The sequence below is a fragment of the Vidua macroura genome, chromosome 4 (genome assembly GCF_024509145.1).
Source record: "Vidua macroura isolate BioBank_ID:100142 chromosome 4, ASM2450914v1, whole genome shotgun sequence".
Taxonomy (NCBI): domain Eukaryota; kingdom Metazoa; phylum Chordata; class Aves; order Passeriformes; family Viduidae; genus Vidua; species Vidua macroura.
The window spans coordinates 11,597,653-11,618,077 of NC_071574.1; the positions used below are offsets into that span (position 1 = coordinate 11,597,653).

Genomic DNA, 20,425 nt, shown 5'->3' on the forward strand with positions numbered 1-20,425 from the left:
TTAAAAATCCAGCTTATTCTAGGATTTCAGTCTCTTACTGGATTGTTTTGACATCTCTTCTACAGTGACAGGCAAACTTTGTCAACTGCCTGAAGTCAGAGATATGAGAGAATATGGTGTCTGAAACCCCTTTCAAGATCCTGTATACTCAGCCAACACCAGTTCAAATGAAAACTCCTAACTCCTGTCCCTAGCCTGCTGCAAAACAGATATTAACCACATGAACTGTGGGTCACGTAAAGCTTCTGTGCTGCAACACAACTGCTATCTCTCCAAACTCCAACATCTCAGAATTTTTGACATTTCCTGAAAACAACTTGCTTCACTTCAGAAATAATTAAGAATCAGTTTTAATACTAAATCGCCATAAGATGCTCACCCAGAAATACACCACTCATTCCCTATTAGGATCTTCTGCTGTGTGAATGGGGTACCTATGGAAGAGCAGGATCATAATTGTCCATACATTTAATAGTTCCTTCCTACAATGATGTCCTCTCTTGAAATGTAGATTTCTCATTTTAACGGAGGGCCTAATTCAGCCAAATTAAACACAGAAGGAATCTACCTGTTATCATTCCCTAAATGAAAAATTCAAGCAAATATCCATTTGAAACTTAGAGCTATGACCAGACCCAGCTAACAGGGAAGTCTGCTGTCTTCCAGGGGCCTGGATAAGGGACATTACTAGAAAACTCTCCAGTCTACTAAGGCCCTCTGAATACTATCTGCTACTGGTTGTTCAAACTGGTAGTGATGAAATTACAACAAGAAGTCTGAAGCCAATCAAAAGAGGCTTCAGGGCCTTGGGACAATTGGTTGAAGGATTGGGAGCACAGGCAATGATTTCCTCAATCCTTCCAGTTACAAGGAATAATATAGATAGAAATAGGCAGATCCATCAGGTTAGTGAGTGGCTTCAAGGCTGGTGTAATGAGAAAAATTTTGGATTTTTTGACCATGGGATGATCTATTCAACATCTTGTCTACTGCCACTTGATGGGATGCCCCAATCTCAGAGGGGAACAAGAGTTCTAGCACAGGAACTAGCAGGGCTCATTAATAGAGCTTTTAGTTGCTTAGAAGGGGGAGAGGAAAACACCAGGCTTGCCAGGGATGAGCTTTGGAATGCTGTGTCAGAACCTGGGGAAACGAGCACCAATGGGATCTCTCAATTTGCTTCATGAGGTGCTGGCTACAAAGTACCACACTTGAAATACACAGTAGATCCATTGCAGAAGGACCAACTCAAATTACTTAAACTGAAATTAAGACTGAACTCCAAGGGTAGCACATCTACTCATAGGAAAAAAACTGCAATGGGATTTTTAATGATCATAATATTCAGGTTTTTGTCTTTACAGAAAGATGGAGACTCCTAAAGATGAAACTGTAGCTTAGGGGTGCTATAACAGAAGAAGAGGGTGAAGGCAACGGAAAAAGAAAACAAACCAAGGAAAGCATCATCTCAGTTTAAAAGTACTAAAAGCATTAAACTATTCAAAGCCTTGCTAACTTTCATCAGATCACAAAGGGACACTTCAACTTTAATTTACCTTGGCCTGAGCCTATCCAATTAAAAAAAAAAATCTGAAATCTAGGTTAAATTTAACTGACAACAACAGCTTCCTTAAAATTAAAAGTACGCTTTCTCCTTCTCTTTTGTTCCTGTCCCACTAGTCAAAAGTTAAAGCTGAGAAAGGAAAAGATTTCAGAATATGAAAATTTTGAATTGTGTGCCTATCCAAATATTCCTAAAAATCTAAATCCAAAAGGCTAGCAAAATACTATTTTAAGGAAATTGACAAAAAATGCTCTTGGGCTCAGTTAGAGTAAGTTTCAGATGAGGATGCAACTTTAGTACAGTTATCACTTAAAAAAAAAAAAAAAAAAGGAGGCATTAAGACTATGAGGACAGGAGAGAGGAATTTTCTATCTTCTTTTTCATTATCTTGGAAGAGATGGTGTTGCAGCGTCATCTACTCTCATCTTTCTCCAAGAATCAGAGTGATCATGACAACTACCACAAGTTGCTCCATCATATTGCATGGCTTTTCCATAGAGAAGGGAAAAAGACACTTTTTCTGTGTAAAAGCTACAAGCTATATCACAACATATCAATTCATATTTCTGATGAAATAGTAGAAACAATTTTTCCCTGGAGGAGAATTGGAAGAATTCAGGCATTGGAAGAAGTTTTTCTGGGAGGTGGTGGAGTCGCTGTCTCTGGAAGTGCTCGAGTCATCTGGATGTGGCACTTGGGGACATGGTTTCAGGGTGATTGAGGTGGTGCCAGGCTGACAGTGAGACTGGAAGATTTTCCAGATCTCTTGTCACCTTGATGATTGTTTGGCATTCACTGCTGAGCCACCTGGCACCAAGTGTCCCCTACGGGTGCTGGTTTGGGGTTGGCCACATGGGAAATCTTTGGTCTTGGGGACACCCACTTGGGATGCTCCACAGCAGCCGGGCTGTCCTAGTTTAGGCCAAAATTTGGGACAGGACCTCCGGAAGGAGCCCCCAGAAAGCAAACCCCCCACGGCCCCTCCCCCACCTGGTTCGGGAAGGATTTCCTCAGAGAGAAATGGAAAAAACCTGTTTATTTAACAAGCGAAACACCCCCCAATACAAAAAAACAACACCAGATGACAAAACCCTTTCACCGCTCTGAAGAGATGACAAATTCAGAAAGTCTCTCCTGGGAGTGGTCGCCCAGCTATCAGTCTCCGGCGCTGGGGATGGCTGCTGCAGGTCACAAAATGCAGACTCTCAGTATTTCTTGATGTTCCCCAGGTCCAGGTCCAGAGCAGGTTCAGATGATATTCAGGAAAGGGAAAGGGAAGGGAAAAAGAAACAGTCCAGGGTAAAAATTGGACTGCCTAGCTAAACTAACTAATAAGCAAAAGCAAAAGCAAAAGCAAGCAAGCCAGCAAGCAAGCAAGCCAAGCCAGCCAAGCCTCTCCTAGACACAGACCATGGGGGGAGGTGAGCCGGCTGATAACAAGACAAAACAATCCTTCACTTTCAGAGTCAGTCCTGAAGGCACAGAACATAATATCAGGCATAAACAGAACACACGATTTGGGATACAAGCACCATGCTATCACCCTAGGACATGGGCACTGCTGAGGCTACAGCATTATGTCCAGGTAAAGGCAGCCTGTGTGGCTCCCTCAGGACGTGGGGCAGGCTGTGGGCCAGCTGCCATCTGCGGGCCCTGGGTTGGCAGTGGGCACTAATCCTCTGTCTGTGGCGCCAGACAGGGGCAGTGGAACAGGCTGTGCAGTGCCCACCTGAGGTTGGAGGGATGTTTCTTGTGGGGGACTCGGGGTCCTGGCTGGGGAGCTGAGGGGCTGGGGTGGCTGCCTGGGGCATGCATTGGGCTCTGTGTCCCGGCCCCTGGCACCTGCTCCTGGAAGGCAGGAGAGGTCGTGTGTCCTCTGGGGGCTGGGGCTTCCAAATGGGGAGATAAGGCACAGACTGGCCCTCCCAGGCACAGCCCAGATGCCCCATACTCAGCCCAAGCCTTGCAAGGGACTGGCAAGGGAAACCCATCTCCTGTCAAACCTGCCGCTCTTCCTTCTCTGTCTTCATCTTCACGCAGCTCGAGGACGCTTCTCTCATCCCACTCATCATCCTCTTGCAGCAAGGGCTTGGCCCTGGTGTTCTCTTCCCAGCTGTCCTGCACAAGGTCTTGGTCACTGTCACTCTCCCAGCTGGACTTCCCAGAGGATGTCTTATCACTGCTGCTAGCCACATGGCTACTGGAGTCTTCCTCTTCAGAAAACTCTAGGCTAACAGACTCTTCCCAGTCTGATGGTTCCTGGTAGTTCTCGACATCTCCATAGGACAGCTCCGTCTCGCTGTATTCTTCCCAGTCAGACGGATATAGGAAGCTACTAGTTTCTCCTTGGGAATGTCCTTGCTCAGGGTATTCTTCCCAGTCTGAAAAGTCTTCGTAGCTATCTCTGTCTCCTTGGGACAGCTCTTCTTTGCTGCATTCATCCCAGTCAGAAAGGTCAAAGTAAAGGTCAAAGTAACTACTGGTATCTCCTTGGGAGAGCCTTTTTTCAATAGATTCGGACACTTTTTGGTGGCTACTAGACTCTCCCTGGGACAGCTCCTGCTCAGTGCTGTCTTCCCCTTGGGACCCTTTGTGGTGGCTGCTGGATTCTGCTGGGGACAGCCCCTGCTCAGTGCTGTCTTCCCCTTGGGACCCTTCCTGGTGGCTTCCAGATTCTACTTGGGAAAGCACTCGTTCAGTTCTGGCTTCCCCTTGGGACCCTTCCTGGTAGCTTCCAGATTCTTCTAGGGAGACCTTCTGCTCAATGCAGGCTTCCCTTTGGGACTCTTTTTGGTATTTTCCCATTTCTCCTTGGGACAGCTCTGGGCCTTCTTCACTGTCGCCCTGGGAAAGCTCAAGCTCCCCACTGCGAGCAGGAGAACCTGGTGCCTTTTCCATCTTGGGAGCCAGAGGCTCCAGGGGCTCCTCCAGCTTCTCAGCAGCTCCAGCTGGAGCAGCAGCAGCTGCCAGCTCGTCCTCGGTGGGACTCCCCAGGGCAGGAGAGGCACTGGGCAGCTCACAGGCTGCCTCTGCTGCCACCTGGGTGCCCACGCTGCTGGGAGAGCTGGGCCCCTGCTGGGCACAAGTCTGGGTGTCCTTGTCCTTCTCTGGGTGTAAGGGTTTGTCATAGATCTTGTACCTGGCACTTTCTCCCCATTGAGACAGGCCCTGGCTGCTGACACTTTCTTTCCTTTGGGATAGCTTTTGGTCACTGCTATCTTTTTCCCATTGGGCCAGCTTTTGGAGACTGTAGTCTTTTCCTTGGCATACCTCCTTTTCACTGCTGTCTCCCACTTGGGAGAACTCTGGCTCTCTCTTTTCTTTTTCCCATTGGTACATGTGCATAGGGCTTTGAAAATCTTTTTCCAAAGGAGATATTTCCTGGTGTCCCTCCCCTTCCCAAAGGGACAGCTCTTGGTATGTCAGATCTTCTTCCAACTGGGACAGCTCTTGGTATGTCTCATCCTCTGTGTCCCATTGGGAGAGGTCCTGGACCGTCACACTTTCTTCCCAGTGGAACATCTCCAGCTCTTGCTGTGTGCCATCTCCCCATTGGACTCTCACACCTACCTCACACTGATGCCACTCCTGGTGTCTCACAACTCCACATGGGAAAGCTTCTTGCTGTTGGTAAAACTCTTGGACTGTCACCTCTTCCCAAAGGCAAAGGTCTTGGCTGGTAACCTCTCCCCACTGGGAGAGCTCTTGATCCATGTCGCATTCCCACTCTTCCTCCATATTGGCAAAGGCTCCCTCCTCCTAGGAGTCCGACGGGGGCAGGCCTGAGCCACTGCCCGTGGAAGGCCTGGCCTTCCAGCCCGCCGGACAAGGGCTGGGTGCCTGGAGTTGGGGCTCACCTTGTCCTCCTCCGTGTCTGATCTCCTGGAGCACAGAGTGGGATCCCGGGAGCTGCTTCCTCCTGAGCGAGCGGCTCTCCTGGCACTGGGCAGAGCAGGGCCCTGTGCCCCTTATACACCCCCTGCAGGGCATGGATCTGCCATGTCACAAGGGCCCCTGGGCACCACAATGCCCCACATCACCCAGGGGCCTGGCACAACGTGCCTGTGTCACAAAGGGCCATACCCGGCAGCCCTTCAGCAGCCAAAGCCACTGGAAGTGGCAGGGAGCAGCCCCTGGACTGGTGGGCTTCTTGCCCCTTGTTATGATCCACTTATTAAAATGATCAGGAACGCCTCTGCCCGAATTAGGGTGCAAATGAGACCATACGCCAAAGTCAACAGTATGGGTTTTATTCAACAAGAAATGAGAGAGAATGACAGAGAGAGAAAAAATAGAAATAGAAAAGGGGGGGGGGGGGGAGACAGGGAGTGACAGAGACAGATTTAGTAGAAAACCTCACCACTCTGTGGGTCCCAATGGTGTCTTGTGGATGCTCTCCATCAGATCTTGGTGCTGAGGGTCCCCGCAAACATGGAGCTCAGTGGGTTGGTGCACACCTGGGCTGGGTGGGAATGCCCAGGTATCTCCCCTGGAGGGAGCAAGTTTGGCACAGTCTCTTGCAGCAGCCTCTGGATCTGTTGCATCCCTTTGCATCAGGAGCAGTGCTCTGCTGAAGGCCTCAGCCATGAGTCTGGGGAGCGCTCTGGGGCTGTTTGATGGGTTATGGCACCTCCTCAGCTGCCCCTCACGGGAATGTCCCGTGGATGTGGCCTTCCTGGGGTGGGGCTTTTCCAGTTGAGCCAGTTTGTGTGAGGGAGAGAGTGTTACTAAAATACTGAAAAGATCCACCTAAGAAAAAAGCACTCTTTGGATTGCAATAAGTTTGTTTTTCTCATGCATGTTATTTACCTCATAATAATCAAAAGGCAGTGTGCTTCCATTTTAAACAATGCTTACATAATTGAAAGGTGCTCAATTTTACTGCACCACAGTAAAACCTAGCATTATGCTGAAAGTTTCTAAATGTTTCAGAAGTATGAAGCATTTAAGGTTTTCTCATCACTAATTAAGAAATATATTAATTGAATTGATAACTGAACAAAGTGGTTAACATCAGAAGAAACTAAATAGCATATAAGAGGCAAAGGAAATTAGTGGTTTCAATGGAATTTTGACTGAGAAAAACATAAAAGAGGAAGAAAAAATTCTTTATTTTCCTCAGTAAACAAAAGAATGGTTGAATGTAGGAGTGAAGTAAACAACAAAAGCACAATAATTAACTGGAATGTTATGCACTATAATAAACTTCCTAAATTACTGATTTTACCGAAAATAAACAGGTAAATTTCTGTCACAATCTTTTCTTCCTTTGAATATTTCTGCATTAAGCACTCAAGCACTCTTTTCCCCCTTCATGCAGAACATGTTCCAAGTTTGCTCATACAGTGGGAGCAGACATTTACATTAGTACAGCCTTGTTTCTCCTACTGTTCTCTGACATGTGCCAAAGATGTTTAATGCAGAAACACATCAACTTTTTCTCCCAGCTTCCCAAACATCTTGTCTTTTAAATATGACTGACAAACTAAGCTAGTTACTCTTTCAAATGGCAAATTCTCACCTTCTTTACATTCTGAAGCAACATGCATGTGTAACACCTCTACTAAAACAGTAGAACTGAAAAGTCCTGAGAATTATACAAAGTGAATACTTCAAGACTGAAACTATCAACAATGAGGCCAAATCCTGTTGTGTCCTTTCAACTCAGGCAATGGGCACTGAACTTAACCAGATTAAGCATACCCAGCTGCTGCCTGTGTGTTCTCTGAGCAGCACCTAGGACTGCAAAACAGGCCTGGAATATATTACAGTATTTTAAAGTGAGCTCTTTTCCATTACTGCATGAGTCACCTTCTCCTGAATATGAGAATTAGACTTTCTGAACTAACACAGCAGTAAATATAAGATCAAAATGAGGTCATGAGGAAATTTTTCATAGGATAGGCACAGTAACCAGATTTCCATCCTTCTGTCAATTGTTGCTTCTATAAAAGGATATTAATAACAGTAATAATGCAAAGTTTCAAAAAATCACTTTCCTCTTCAACATTTCTGAAATACATAGTCATTAATCCAAACTCACCTAAATTCCCTTCCAGAACTATTGTTTCCAAGCCTCTGCTTTTGAAATGTGCTAAAGTCATGGACTATGTTTCACTATTGCCTGACCCTGCTGCCCTAGAAAGAAATGTTGAATTAGTAATGTTAGAAGAGGATTTTCTTTCTAAAATCACTAGGGTTATTTGAAACAAACTGTTCCCTCCTTTAATATTTTGAACCTTTCATGTCACTATTCATTTGAGATATACTGGCTAAAAAGATTCAACCCACACCATCACATAAGACAACGATCAGTTTGGAACCATTTAATAAGGCTTCCTCTCAGTGCCAATCTCCATTATGCAAAGCAGCTTTTTAAACATTCAGCATTTGTTGTCCTGATTTCTACAGTCCCACCATTCTCATCTGTAACCTGGAATAATGGACAGGAATGGCACAAGAAATGCAAAATAGCAAAACCTCAGTCTTTTTAAAATGTTGTCCTCTTTGTATACCTATTCCGTAGATGCTTAAAAATTATCCCAGCACCTCTCCTATGCCTAAGATGTCTAAGGGAAGCTCTTGGTAAAAGCAGCAAATGTTGAGCTGGACAGCTGGGTAAGCTTTCCATCACTATAGCCATACACTCACTGCAAGCCAGGAGCAGTGACATGGATTGGTCTCAAATTCTTACTGCAATATAGGGAAATAAGCTTTCTCCCTGTGTTGTATCCTCCCAGGGGAGAAGAAAAAAAAAAAAAAAAAAAAAAAAAAAAAAAAAAAAAAAAAAAAAAAAAGTAGCAGTTTTTTACTCTGAGAGCATCACACAAGTGTAGCAGGTCATGCATTTAAAAGAAACACAAGCAGATGGTGCGTGGAAAAGAAATTTAGTGATAACAGAAATGCTTCTCCTGTAAGTCCTTAAGCCACCAGTTTTGAAGGATGACTTATTGCTCCTCTCCTTAAACCTGCTGGTCATCATCAGGAAGGCCAGGTTTTGTCTGACCTTATTCAATTCAGCTGTAAAGCATTTATTGACATCAAGAAAATATTTACTGCCTACCCCAATAACCCTAAGACTTCGTGAGCAAATGTAAGGTAAGTTCAAGATGATGAATCTATTTCTTCTTATAAATTAATTTATTTCAGGCTGGTTAGGACAGTTCCTTCAGTTTTGTATTACATTAAAAATATATCACAGTGCCAAACTAAGACTTGCTTCTGTCACGAATGTATTCTGAATATTTATCTCCCTGTGTTATATCATTTTCATCTATAAATTATACTGGATACTCTGGTTCTGTGTATGACAAATAAACATGCCTAGCAGCATTGATGTAAAATGCAGACTACAACTATACTTGACAATTTTTGTTAATTTTTTTTCCAAAAAATTGCTTCAGGCAATGGTGTTACTGGAGTAATGGTAAATAGATTTTTAACACATTGGCAATTATATGTACCAAACAAACTAACCTTTCAATTGTCTAACACCACCTAGACTGGGTCAGCAAGGGAGCTCTTCCCCACAGTTCAGTGTTTGCTCCATTTGCAGCACATGAAACTTAGAAAACACAGAGATGGGGATGGGAGATGAAATGGTGATGAAAGAAAACTAAAGAAGACACATAACTCTCAATTTACCAAAAAAGCAATTCTATTAACATAGATATATTCCAAGTGTTCATTTTACTATAATACTAGTACTTGCAGATTGTGGAACAGATTTTTAGTCTTGTATTAATGCAAATAATAGTCTTTAAATCAAGTTTTCTTCCATTTCACTGATACAGAATACCACTTGCTAAAGTATTTTTAACACCTCCTTCTGTTCTCCCAATTTCTACTTCAATTTGTCCATTAATTTGCAATCTATAATAATTGACATGATACATTATAGCAAGGATACAGCTTTTGACCTTAAAATTATAGTCATTATTTCAGATAATGATTTATGGTTACAGTTTAGATAGACAGACATAGATAATTTAATTTTGGAGCACTTCCTATTAAAACTAAGGTACAATATTGAAAAAAAAAGGTACATATAAACTGAAAACTGTTTTATCTAGAAAAGGCGAGAGTCTTAATGGAGATTATTCTGATTATAATCAATGTATACATAAATAATAGAGATGGACTAATGAGACAATTATACACTAGGAGAAAAATTGCTTTCTAAGGTATCATTTACCTTTATTATCTCTATAGATTTTTATGAAATCATTTTAGCAACCAAATATCTTACATATGCACAATTAGGAAATTTCTAGAATGAAATATACATATTAAGAAGGGATAATGAAAGTAGATATGAAGATGCAAGTCAAACTGCACATCTGATTGCAAAAATTCTTTTTCTGAATGACTGCCACAAGGATAACTTTTTCATATTGTCATTGCCTGAATTAAATTAGCTGTTTTGATTTATTTAAATGCATAATGCTATTAAGAAAATTGTTTTTTAAGTATCTCAATTCTTTGGATTGAAATAATTATCATTTTTATTGTGATGCTAAGACAGTAATTAGACCTGACACCAGAAAGCTGAATATAGTGCAATATTTTATTTTATTTGAAATCTGCGTAGATAAATAAAGGCTGATATCAGGTCCTTCCTTTTTCTTTATGGATCTCCTCAGTGCAAATGCTGGTGCCATTCATTTTTAAAAGCATGTTTTGAGCTAAGTGCAGTCTTCTGGGATTATGTGAACCATGTTAACTGAGGAACAGAGCTGCATGGACTATGTAGTCTTTGTGATTAGGCACCATTTCCTGCCAAAGACAGGTTTCTCATAATACATATAGAAGATGTAAAAGGGCACTGTGCTGTCCTTACAATGACAGTGTGTCTGGCTGGTATCTGCATAGAAGCCAGTTTTTGGGAATCGCAGGGAAAACAAGTCTATTTCGGATGCTGAAGATGGATCTGAGTAATGGAGAGCTGAGTAAATAAAGGTAAAATAAGAAAATCTTTCTTTCTCAGAAATGTGGTGATAATGTTATTGAGGGAGCTCCTAATGCTCCTAATGTTATTCAGGGAGCAAACAAATATGACATTAAAGAAACCAAACACAAAAAGCATCTCTGACAGAATTCAGACATCTTTTCACCTTCCATATATGACCTTCCTACAAAACCCATTAACTATATTTTATTAAAAATTTGTACTCTATCTCATTTATTACTGTTCAGCCGACAAAAGTAGCTCACAAATTTAACAAGTTTCCTGTAGGACTAACTCTCCTGATACTGTGAGAACAATGAAATAAATATGCCCAAGATCTCCACAGCTAATTTCATGCACTGAAGAGAATTTTTAAAAGATGAGGAAATACTGCAGGAAATGATCCTGAAAGCATTAGTGAGATCAAAATTGGGTAATACTGTTCATCGTTTGGAACATATATTGAGTGTTTTGAAATTAGCAGTGAAGGCAGTGTTAAAAAATGCCTACTCCCAGCATCACACTCTCAGCATCACACTGATCAGCGACTCTAACATCCTTTGTCCTGACCAAGACAGAACTTTCAGGAATACTGGTAAGCAAGTCTGCTGTTGCACATCAGCAAATCAATATTGACTTTACACTAGTTAAGGACTTTCCACTCTTTCTTTCTGAGATGTCATTTGCACTCCCTATATAAACTAACATATACAATCACCAGAGGATGTTGTTAATGCAGCATGAGTGAAAGACTACCAGAGATGACAAACTGCATCTAACGTGAGCTAATCTTCCCCATTTTCAATTACTCCAAGATGGGAAATGAGCAAGTTCAAGTTAATCCCAGACTCAGGAGTACCATCAGTGAGTGGCTGTCAGCTCAGCACATGCACAAACCAAATAATTTTCCCTCAGAAATATTTCTCTAACTATACCCATAAACAAAACCCCAGACAAACTAAAAATCAGACATTAAATCTGCAGTGTTATTTGGTTCAAACTAGTATTCAGTTCTTGCTGAAGGCAAATACCAAGTTATTATTGGCAAATACCAATTGTCCACCACCAAATATTTATGATATTTATGTAATGGACCTTACAGAGGAAACAGGATCTAGAAAAAAATAATTGCTTTGATCTCTAAGTTCCAAAAAATATTCAATTCAGATGGCTGAGTGAAACACTTATAAAATTAAATCAAAAGAAGAATTCAAAACTCTGACATGGGATCTGCAGATTAAATAGCAGAATGCATGCCCAAAATTATTATTCCAGACTGGGGGAGAACAGCAAAGAGGAAGAGGCAACAAGTTATAGCATAAAAGCAACTTGGATTGCAGCAAAACATACCTGGTGAAGATATTCAGAGCAGCAATGGAAGAAACAACTGCACTTTCCTTCCTCTCTGTCCTTTGTGTGTCAAGAACCCTTTGGAGAGGCCAGAAGGATTTTACCTCTCAAGCATTCCCAAGAGGAAAGGCTTGGAGGTGAGGACTTCCAAATCCAGAAAGTCCATGACTTTGATATGAACAGAACATTTGTGAGTATTCCTATTTGAGGTAAAATATCAAGCACTCTATTTGTTTGCCACTGGACATTAGGTTGATACTTTATCAAGGAAATGTTGTCTTGTGGCCCCAGCTAAGAGATAAAGGTGAGGATTGCAGGTGCCTGCAGTGCACAGGCACATCAGTGGAGTTCAGCAGGATGTCATGCTAGCCCTGGACTTTCCAGCACAGTCAGAGATCATAAAGAAAGGAGGAGATCAGTTACATCACAAAGTTTATTGACAATAATTAGCTTGATCCTACAAAAAACCTTAATTGTTTACACTATTTATAGAAGATTGCTAAGTTGAATGAGGAATAAATCCTAGGTAACATGCTTTCACAAAACATTTCCACAAATTCACAGATGATTGCACTAACTATTCTCAAAAATGAATGTGTCAGTATTCTGAGAAGAATATCAAAATGTGCTTCATGTACAAATACTTTGTCCCCAGATATCACTTAGTGGGACCTGTCATCTATAACATGGTGGGTTATTTTGTTGACTCTGTACATGCACTTCCATGTTCAGCTGCAGTGAGAATAATCTACCAAATTATTCTATAACCAGTCTACCAGATTTATCTATAACCAATAATCTACAAGAGTAATTCTACTTTCAGGACAGATGTAAGATGAGACACTTTTGCACTCTGTCCAGAGTCTTTTCCTCCTTCAAATAGTACTTTTGTAGGAAAATATTTCCTTCCTGAACACAAGCACCCTTTCTGATCCAAGGATTTTCATATAAGTGATGCCACCTCCCAGCTGTAGAAAGATTATTTCCTCCCCTTCTGTCTCAGCAATGAACTATCTTTAGTAGCTTTGACACTGATACATAGAAGTGTGACCTTATTTGACAAAGATGTTAAGTTTGATTCAGTGAAAGCTTAATTAAGAGGGCAGTTGGATCAGTAAGATCATAGGAGCCTGTTTTTTTTAAATTGCAAGGTTCCACTAAAAAGAATGAGAAATTCCCTCGTGTATATGCTAACTTAGACAATTTCACATACAGAATCAGCAAATGCTTTAAACAAAGCACTAAATGTATTTAATTGTGGTCCTCTATTAGCAAGAACTTTTCTATTGATTACCATAAACCCTAACATACACACATTTGGTGAGATAATGCAAACCATCAGTGATTTTTTTAAGATAACTGCAACTCTCAATTATGGACTTAAGCAGTAGTCATTTACATGTGTACAGTAATCATTATTTGCTTGTATAAGTAGTCAAATAAAATTTTATCAAATGAATTTACCTATTAAAAAGCAAACTTTGAGGATTTTATTCTCCTGTCCCCACTCTGGAAAAAATGTCAGCATAGCTCTTGCAGTCTCTGTGTTTTGAAATACCTTGAAGTCTTTTAGAGTGATATTCCAAGTTATTTTATATAACATAAAACATGAAGTCAAGAATTTAGTTTTGTAGCAAACAAGGGTACACAGGAAATTTCAAATTTATGATCTCTCATGGGATTTTACTGCTTTGATTCCGTCCAAACCAGTGATCGTTGGAGTAATACTTCCATTGTGAATTTTTTCTACAGTCTGTCTCAACTCACTCCCAGAAAAGTTTATTTCCTATTCAATTCACCTTTACCCTCAAGTCTTATTTTATTACTTAGGCCAATTCAAGCAGTGCCTCAAAATTCTTCCTTCTGCAGAACATTAGTTGGTTTTGTTTCTCTGTATGTTTCTGGAGATGCCGTGCAAGACCTCCACGTGATACAGATTGCCAGAGTTCAACTGGTTTTAGCAGAGATCTAACAGTTTGCATCCATGTAATATCTGTCCCAACCTATATCATCTATTTATGGCCACCACTGAAGTCACACTTGGGAAAAGAGATTTATTCCTCTAATCCATGATTTAGGGATAATTTGAAACCACATCTAATCGTAAATTGCTGCAAGTGCTATCTCCTGACCTATCTATTTTGTTGCATTTCAAGTTTTAAGTCCATATTTTAATTTTCTTTTTTACTTTTTTTTTTTTTTAAGGATGTAAATGAAGAAAGATTTTTTTTTTTTCAGGCCATCATAATACAGTACCAACTGCACTTAATATTAAAGGTTGGTTTAATCCTTGTGGTAGATCACTGATTTTCAACCAGGTCCAAGAAGTCTCCTTATTACATGAATAATCCAGTATCCCATTATATGTATCTCTTAACCAAAGAAAAACTAAGGATAACTGAAAGAGGAGGGAAAGAGAGGGAGGAACAACAGCATTAGAAAACTTCCATAAACAACTTTACAAATAATAAATAAATTTAGAGTGTGTAAGGGACTAAAGACTAAGTTTCAAACAGACTCTTCCTTTCTCTTTAATCTATCCTCCCTCTCTTTCCCTACTTTCATAAAATCTGAATAGTGAAGCAAGAATAAATTAAGCATTTTCACTTAATTAAGCAGAGAGATTTCAAGTTAATTCATTTTATAACAGTATGACCTTTTTGGAAGCCAAGTAAAGCATAGTTTTAATAATCTCCATTTTGTCTACTTTTCACTGAAAAGAAAAATTAGTATTTGTGGTGACTGATATGGTGTCTGAATAGGAGAATTTTATAAAAGCATCATCCTGATGCAATTTACCTTTGACAGGGTGTTTTAGGTGCTTGGACCACTTTCATATTTTGTTCTTTGTAATAAAGAGTTATAATAAATAAAGACACACCACTTTCCAAATTTATGTCCTTCCCACCTTCCACTACTATTTTCAGTAGTCCAAAATAAAAGCTTGAAGAAACACCAGTACTGGTGGAAAAAAATGGTTGAGTCCAGCTTCTAAGCTGAAGGGATAAGAATATCAAATGAAACAAGGCAGAACAAGTTCTGAGTAAGTTTTAAGAGATCAAGCATACAGGAATTGGGCTGGAACATTGCCTGATGTTGACAATGACTACAAGGAATTCTATTTTACAATACATGAACCAGAAATATTTTTAAAATAAGAAAGTGCAACAAATCCTTTCAATTTAGCCAATTCTCTTTACCATCTATTAAAGTAATTAGTCATATTCTTACATTATAAAAACTCTATTGAAAGATTTCATATTCTTAAAATGAAACTCTCATATAGAAGAACATATTAATACTCCAAAGAGACACCAGGGTACATTTTATGAGGCCATTAAAGGATGGCTTGTGCAGCTGAAGGCAGTTGTCAGGCCCAACAGAGAAGGTATTAACAGCCCATAAACCATGCCCTGGCCTCTCTGGTGTCTTTGGGAATTGGAGATAAAAAAGTTATCACTAGATGAGATCACACAAAGTCCTGCATCACTCCTTTAACAGACACACATGTTAATTCTGAGAAGAAAGCATTTGGAAAAGAGTGGGTGCTTTTGGTTCTGGGATTTTGCTTTGTCTTTTTTTTACTTTTTTTAATTTAAATTGATTAAATTGGTTAAAAAAAAAAAAAAAGCCCACTCCCACACATCAAATTACACATGCCACCTTCTCCTACAGCAATGCAATACAAAGGGCCTGCCTGCATTAATAGTTCCTGGAAATGTGATAGACTAGGAAAAAAGGGCAGAAGGAATAAGAAGTGTCATTGCTTTTAATCTAATTTTTTAAAAAAAAAATTACACAAGATGTCCTGAAGGCATTTTGCTTCTCTTTCAGTTTGTTTCCCTGTGTTCATGGCAGCACCCCCTCCTCCACAAGAGACCATCTCTTTGTTCGGTCTGAGGAACTATTAACTGACAGGGTAAGATTTCTTTCCACTATCCCTAACCAAAACATATTCTTGTCAGAGCTGCTGAACCTCAGGCAATGAAATGTCCATGGGAAAGTAGCTCGGGGCATCACTTTCATTCAGATTGAATCCTGCGTCCAAGCAAGGCAGCCATAAGAAAAACCAGGCATTGGCATTCCGCTCCAGATGACTGCCAAAATAACTCCCCTACCTCATATAATCCACGTTGCTGGTAGGTTTCCCTTTGCAACATAACATGCTGTAGAAATGATTGTTGGACACTTAAAAACCAAAAATACCACCCCAAAACTGCTAGTCAGCACTTTTCTGTTTAGGAATTAATACATAAAACATTCCTCTTTTTCTCATTTTATGGCTGCCATTTTCCGGGCTTTTATGCAGTATATTCTCTGCTTGGAACCTGATGGCTATATGAAAGTGGTTCAAAAATAAAACTGTATTTCTAGTATCTTTATAAGCTATGTGCTAACATGCTTTATACCAGATGGCACTCTCAGGTATTACTATTTTTTTTCTCTGTATTATATGCTTTAACATAAAAACATAACATTGTAAAACTGTGATCCAGTCTTGTCACTGTAACACAACTGGAGAGTGCAATCATCTCTAGCCACAGATGGAAAACTCTATTTTTTGTTGTTGTTGTTGTTGTCAAGGTTATGTGATTGTCTGCTAGCACCAAAGAGTCCAAATTGATAGAAAGGCTACAGAATGATTTAATCTGAGAGCAGATGCCTCCTATAATGCAAGTTACCTATAACAATTTTTCAAGACAGCATCTGAGTGGGAAGGTAATGTTTGATGATTAGTGCTCTCACATTCAAAAAGGCCAGGATATGGAAACTTAATGTGGAGACACTTGTCAATTAATTGATGTTACTTACTGCAACAATAAAAGCTTTTACAACACCTTAGAACTAATTCAAAGAGGTGGCCCTGCAAATTCAGTTCTAGCTGAAAACTTTCCTCTAAGTGTACGTTGGAAAAGTAAAGTTAGACAACTGAAGAAAGATTCTGAAGTATTTAGACACTTATTGGCTGGAAAAAATAGTGTCTCACTCATACTATTTCTGTTGGTTCAAGTTTTGGTGAATTCTTATCAAAGGAGTTAAAACATTGCCAGAAACAGCTCGCCCCTTTTCTGCCTTCTGCTTTCTCACTAGTTAAAACATGGGGTCAAAAGTGCAAGTGCTGGCTGTCCAGCAACGGTGGTTCTGCACTTACTGGTTGGAAGCTGTCAGCATTATTGAAAGGAGAACATTTCTTTCTCATTTTATATTTGTCTGTAGCTATTGACTGGAGAAGAAGAAACTGCAGCACGTCCTGTGCTGGTGGTCTGTGAGGAGCAGATGGGGAGGGAAGGACCACAGCTTTTTATCCCCTCTGGTTTCTTCCACCATACCCCTGTCAAACTGCTCTTTTCCTAGTGTTAATCCCACTCCAAACATTGCAATTCGTGCCCAATGGCAAAGACGGCGTATGCACAGCCATCTGATCTATCTGAAATAACTGTTGGGGGGATGAACAAAAGAGAGGTGAGGATTCCCAAACATTGGAAATAAATCTGTTTTCAGCCAGCTGCAGTGGTACTTGGGTAAATCATCTCCATGGTTTTGCTCTGAAATGCTTCACCTCAGTGCCAGTATTACCTGGTTTGGGGTTTTTCAGTATTATGCAGTTTTTAAGGGACTCATTAAGTGCTGTGTTTGTTTTACTTGTATACAAGAATGAATATCGCCTTTAATACCACTGATGTGTCTAGTGAAGGCTTTCAATCATAAAATGTCTTTTTGTAGATCCAGTCAAATTCAACTTTCCCAAAAAAAGTTGAATTTCAACTCTTCAAATTTCTTTTTTTTTAATTCTCTTTTATTTTTTTTTTAATTTCAACTATTTCAAATACTCTTTATGATTCCTGTGTTAATGAGACTGAGAAAGACTAAGGGACAAGACAGGGAAAACAAAATGAAACTAATAGACAGTAACACTTTTTAAGGATCATCCTAGAAATAATTGTTACCAAGCACAACAACATCTGGAAAACTTCACAGTATCAAAGTAAAAACTTTAAACACATTGGAAACCTATTTACAGGTATTGCATATAAACAGACACTGGAGAGAAAAAAGAGTAGCAGCAGTAAGAGACATGTCTTTGCAGCAGGTTTGCAGTCCTGAGCCCTGTTTCAGATGAGGAGGGAAACACAGAGTGTGATTTTTAGGTCCTTGTCACTTTGCAATATGCCATTTTGTGCTGAGCCACAGCACAGATGACCTGCACACAGCCTAACCACAGCTGAGAATCACCAGCATCTCAGTTATGTGGGGAAAGAAAAAGAAGATTCCTGGCTGGGAAACACCTAATTTTCCACTCAGATAGGTAAAATTAATTCATTAGATAAACTTACATTACATTCCAGAGTCACACCATCTTTCCTTCTGTTACATTTGTTAAAGAAATCTAGAGACTCTTTCATCTGATTTCTTCAAAACTAGTGTTTGAATACAAAATTAATCTTTGCCTAATTTCCATTGATAAGTTTCTGTTGCTTTAAGGCAACAGAAAAATGTGGCTTCAAACAAAGCTAAAACCCTAAAAGAATTTTAGATTAGTTATTAATAACCATGCAAAATGTAAGGCAATGTGACAGTCCAAACAAGACTGCATGTTAGGCCATGCTAAACAAGCACAGAGATTTCAGTCAGACAATTTCAGGTTTCTCCACTTTAAGTTTGCTTCCCATTAGAATTCAGAATAAACAGAATGACAAAAGTAGGAAAGTATGTTAAATAGATGTGCAAAATGCATGACAGATGACTCTGATGTGGTAAATAAAATATAATAGCCTCAATTGCTACAGATTACTCATTCCATGAATATATGAAATACAAAATAAGGGCAGTGAATAAAACAGCAAAAAAAAAAATTCCCTTTTCAGAATGAGATGCCTTTTATAAAAAAAACCATAAAAGGTGTGGGCAGGAAGGAAGAGGTTTATGTTACAACAGGATCCTCTAAAGAAGAGGAGGTTCCACACATGGCTTTGAATTGATCGTTTTACCACTGCATCCTGTCTTGTGCAGCAGTCAGTTCAGTGAAACCCCAGAACTGTCCCGGTTGAGAGGGACTTGTGGCATAGCTCACACCAACCAAGGCAGGCACAGCCAGAGCAGGGTGCTCAGGCTCTGCTCAGCCATTTCTTCAATGCCTACAAGGACAGAGTCCATAATTTTGCTGGGCAGCCTGGGCTGAGTTTGCAAGGAGGAACAAGTGGTAGGGAGGAAGGTGGGAAGAAGAAACAAAAAAAAGAGGGAATGAAAAAGAATCCAAATAATTTCTCAAGGCTACAGAGTGGTTTGTTTTATGCAGTTGTAACCTGATAACTTTGCCTGATAGAGGACAAACCAACTCTACACAGATGTACATTTCCTTTCCTTCCATATTCCTTTTATATAAGGTTTGCAATATCTTATATTTACGTTGACCTACTTGTGCTACAACTCATTTTGTGGCTGACAAACCACCTGGCACTTTGTTTCCTTGGTGATTTTTTAAATCAAGGCATCAAAACAGCCTTATCCTGCTCAGTATTTTGTACTAAGGCTGAGAGGGTAGTCCTTCGCTGTGGATGAGGAACCTCTCAGGAAGCTCTTTACTTGTGGAAGCAGCAGGTATTGAAGAAAATCTTCCAGAGATTAAAAATAGCAAAGTAGGTTCTCTATCACTGAAGTACCCCCGAAGAAACCTTGCAGCATCTTGTCTTACTAATCTCTTCTTTATATGAAATCTGCAAAATAACACAAAGTCAAGGCAGGAAGTACAAAAACATAACAATTTGAAGTCAAGAATAATGTAAGTGACCGTAGGATAATAAACAGGGATTTACTGACTAGGATAATAAAAAAGAGAAAAACAAATCAAAGATAAGAATAAAGTAAAACTGCAAAGAAAGTGGAGAAGGTACTTGGCATTGTAGTCCAGCCTGCAGTCATTCAATATCTCCTGCTCATGCAGCCAAGGCAGCAAGCTCAAATGCACACCAGACCTGTACTGCCTAGTACCAGACATTAAAGCAGACCTGCCCAGGAAATAAAAGCAAACATAAACTCACCATATGTAGTCCTTTTCAACCTTAGCTGGCTACAGACAGAAAATGAAATTAAATCCAATGTCTTGGTTTCTGCCATCAGGGTTTATAATGGACACAGACACCAGCAGAAAATCATCCAAAGCAGTAGAAGAACGCTGTCATAATCAGTTAATATAGTCCCAGCACTGTGATTTTCTCCACAGTAAAGCCAAGGTTTATCTTTTGGTAGAGATACAAATCTGGGAAGACTGGAGGCCAAATCCATCAAATAAACTCCCTCATTGAATAAGAAGACCATTCTCCCCAAACACTCTTTCTTGGCTGTGTTTTCTCTAACAAATACAAGCAAGGAGACACAGACCAGCTCTAAAGTCTAAACTGAGATTCTTTGCTGCACACACTTTCACTTTTAGAAAGGAGTAAGAGAGCAATGCCAGATTTTAGACACAGTTTGAGAGTCCTCAGATATTTTGGTGATGAATGACTGTAACCCCCTCCTGTAACCCTCTCTTTAGGACCCAGCAGGCTGTTTATTGTCTGAAGCAC

The 20,425-nt window shown here is 40.1% G+C and overlaps 1 protein-coding gene across 1 annotated transcript; it reads right to left on the reverse strand.

Moving 5' to 3' along the window:
* Positions 1–2,794: 2,794 nt before the first annotated feature.
* Positions 2,795–5,566, reverse strand: LOC128806293 (uncharacterized). The gene is made up of 2 exons (XM_053975724.1): positions 5,422–5,566; positions 2,795–5,323 (listed from the first exon to the last, which is right to left on the reverse strand). Exon 2 carries the CDS (start codon positions 5,300–5,302, stop codon positions 3,236–3,238), a length of 2,067 nt encoding a protein of 688 aa, XP_053831699.1. The 5' UTR covers positions 5,303–5,323; positions 5,422–5,566; the 3' UTR covers positions 2,795–3,235.
* Between the last annotated feature and the right edge of the window lie 14,859 nt (positions 5,567–20,425).

Bases quoted from the DNA above. Each gene is read 5' to 3' on its own strand.
- LOC128806293 (XM_053975724.1), bottom strand. From the start codon at position 5,302: ATGGAGGAAGAGTGGGAATGCGACATGGATCAAGAGCTCTCCCAGTGG.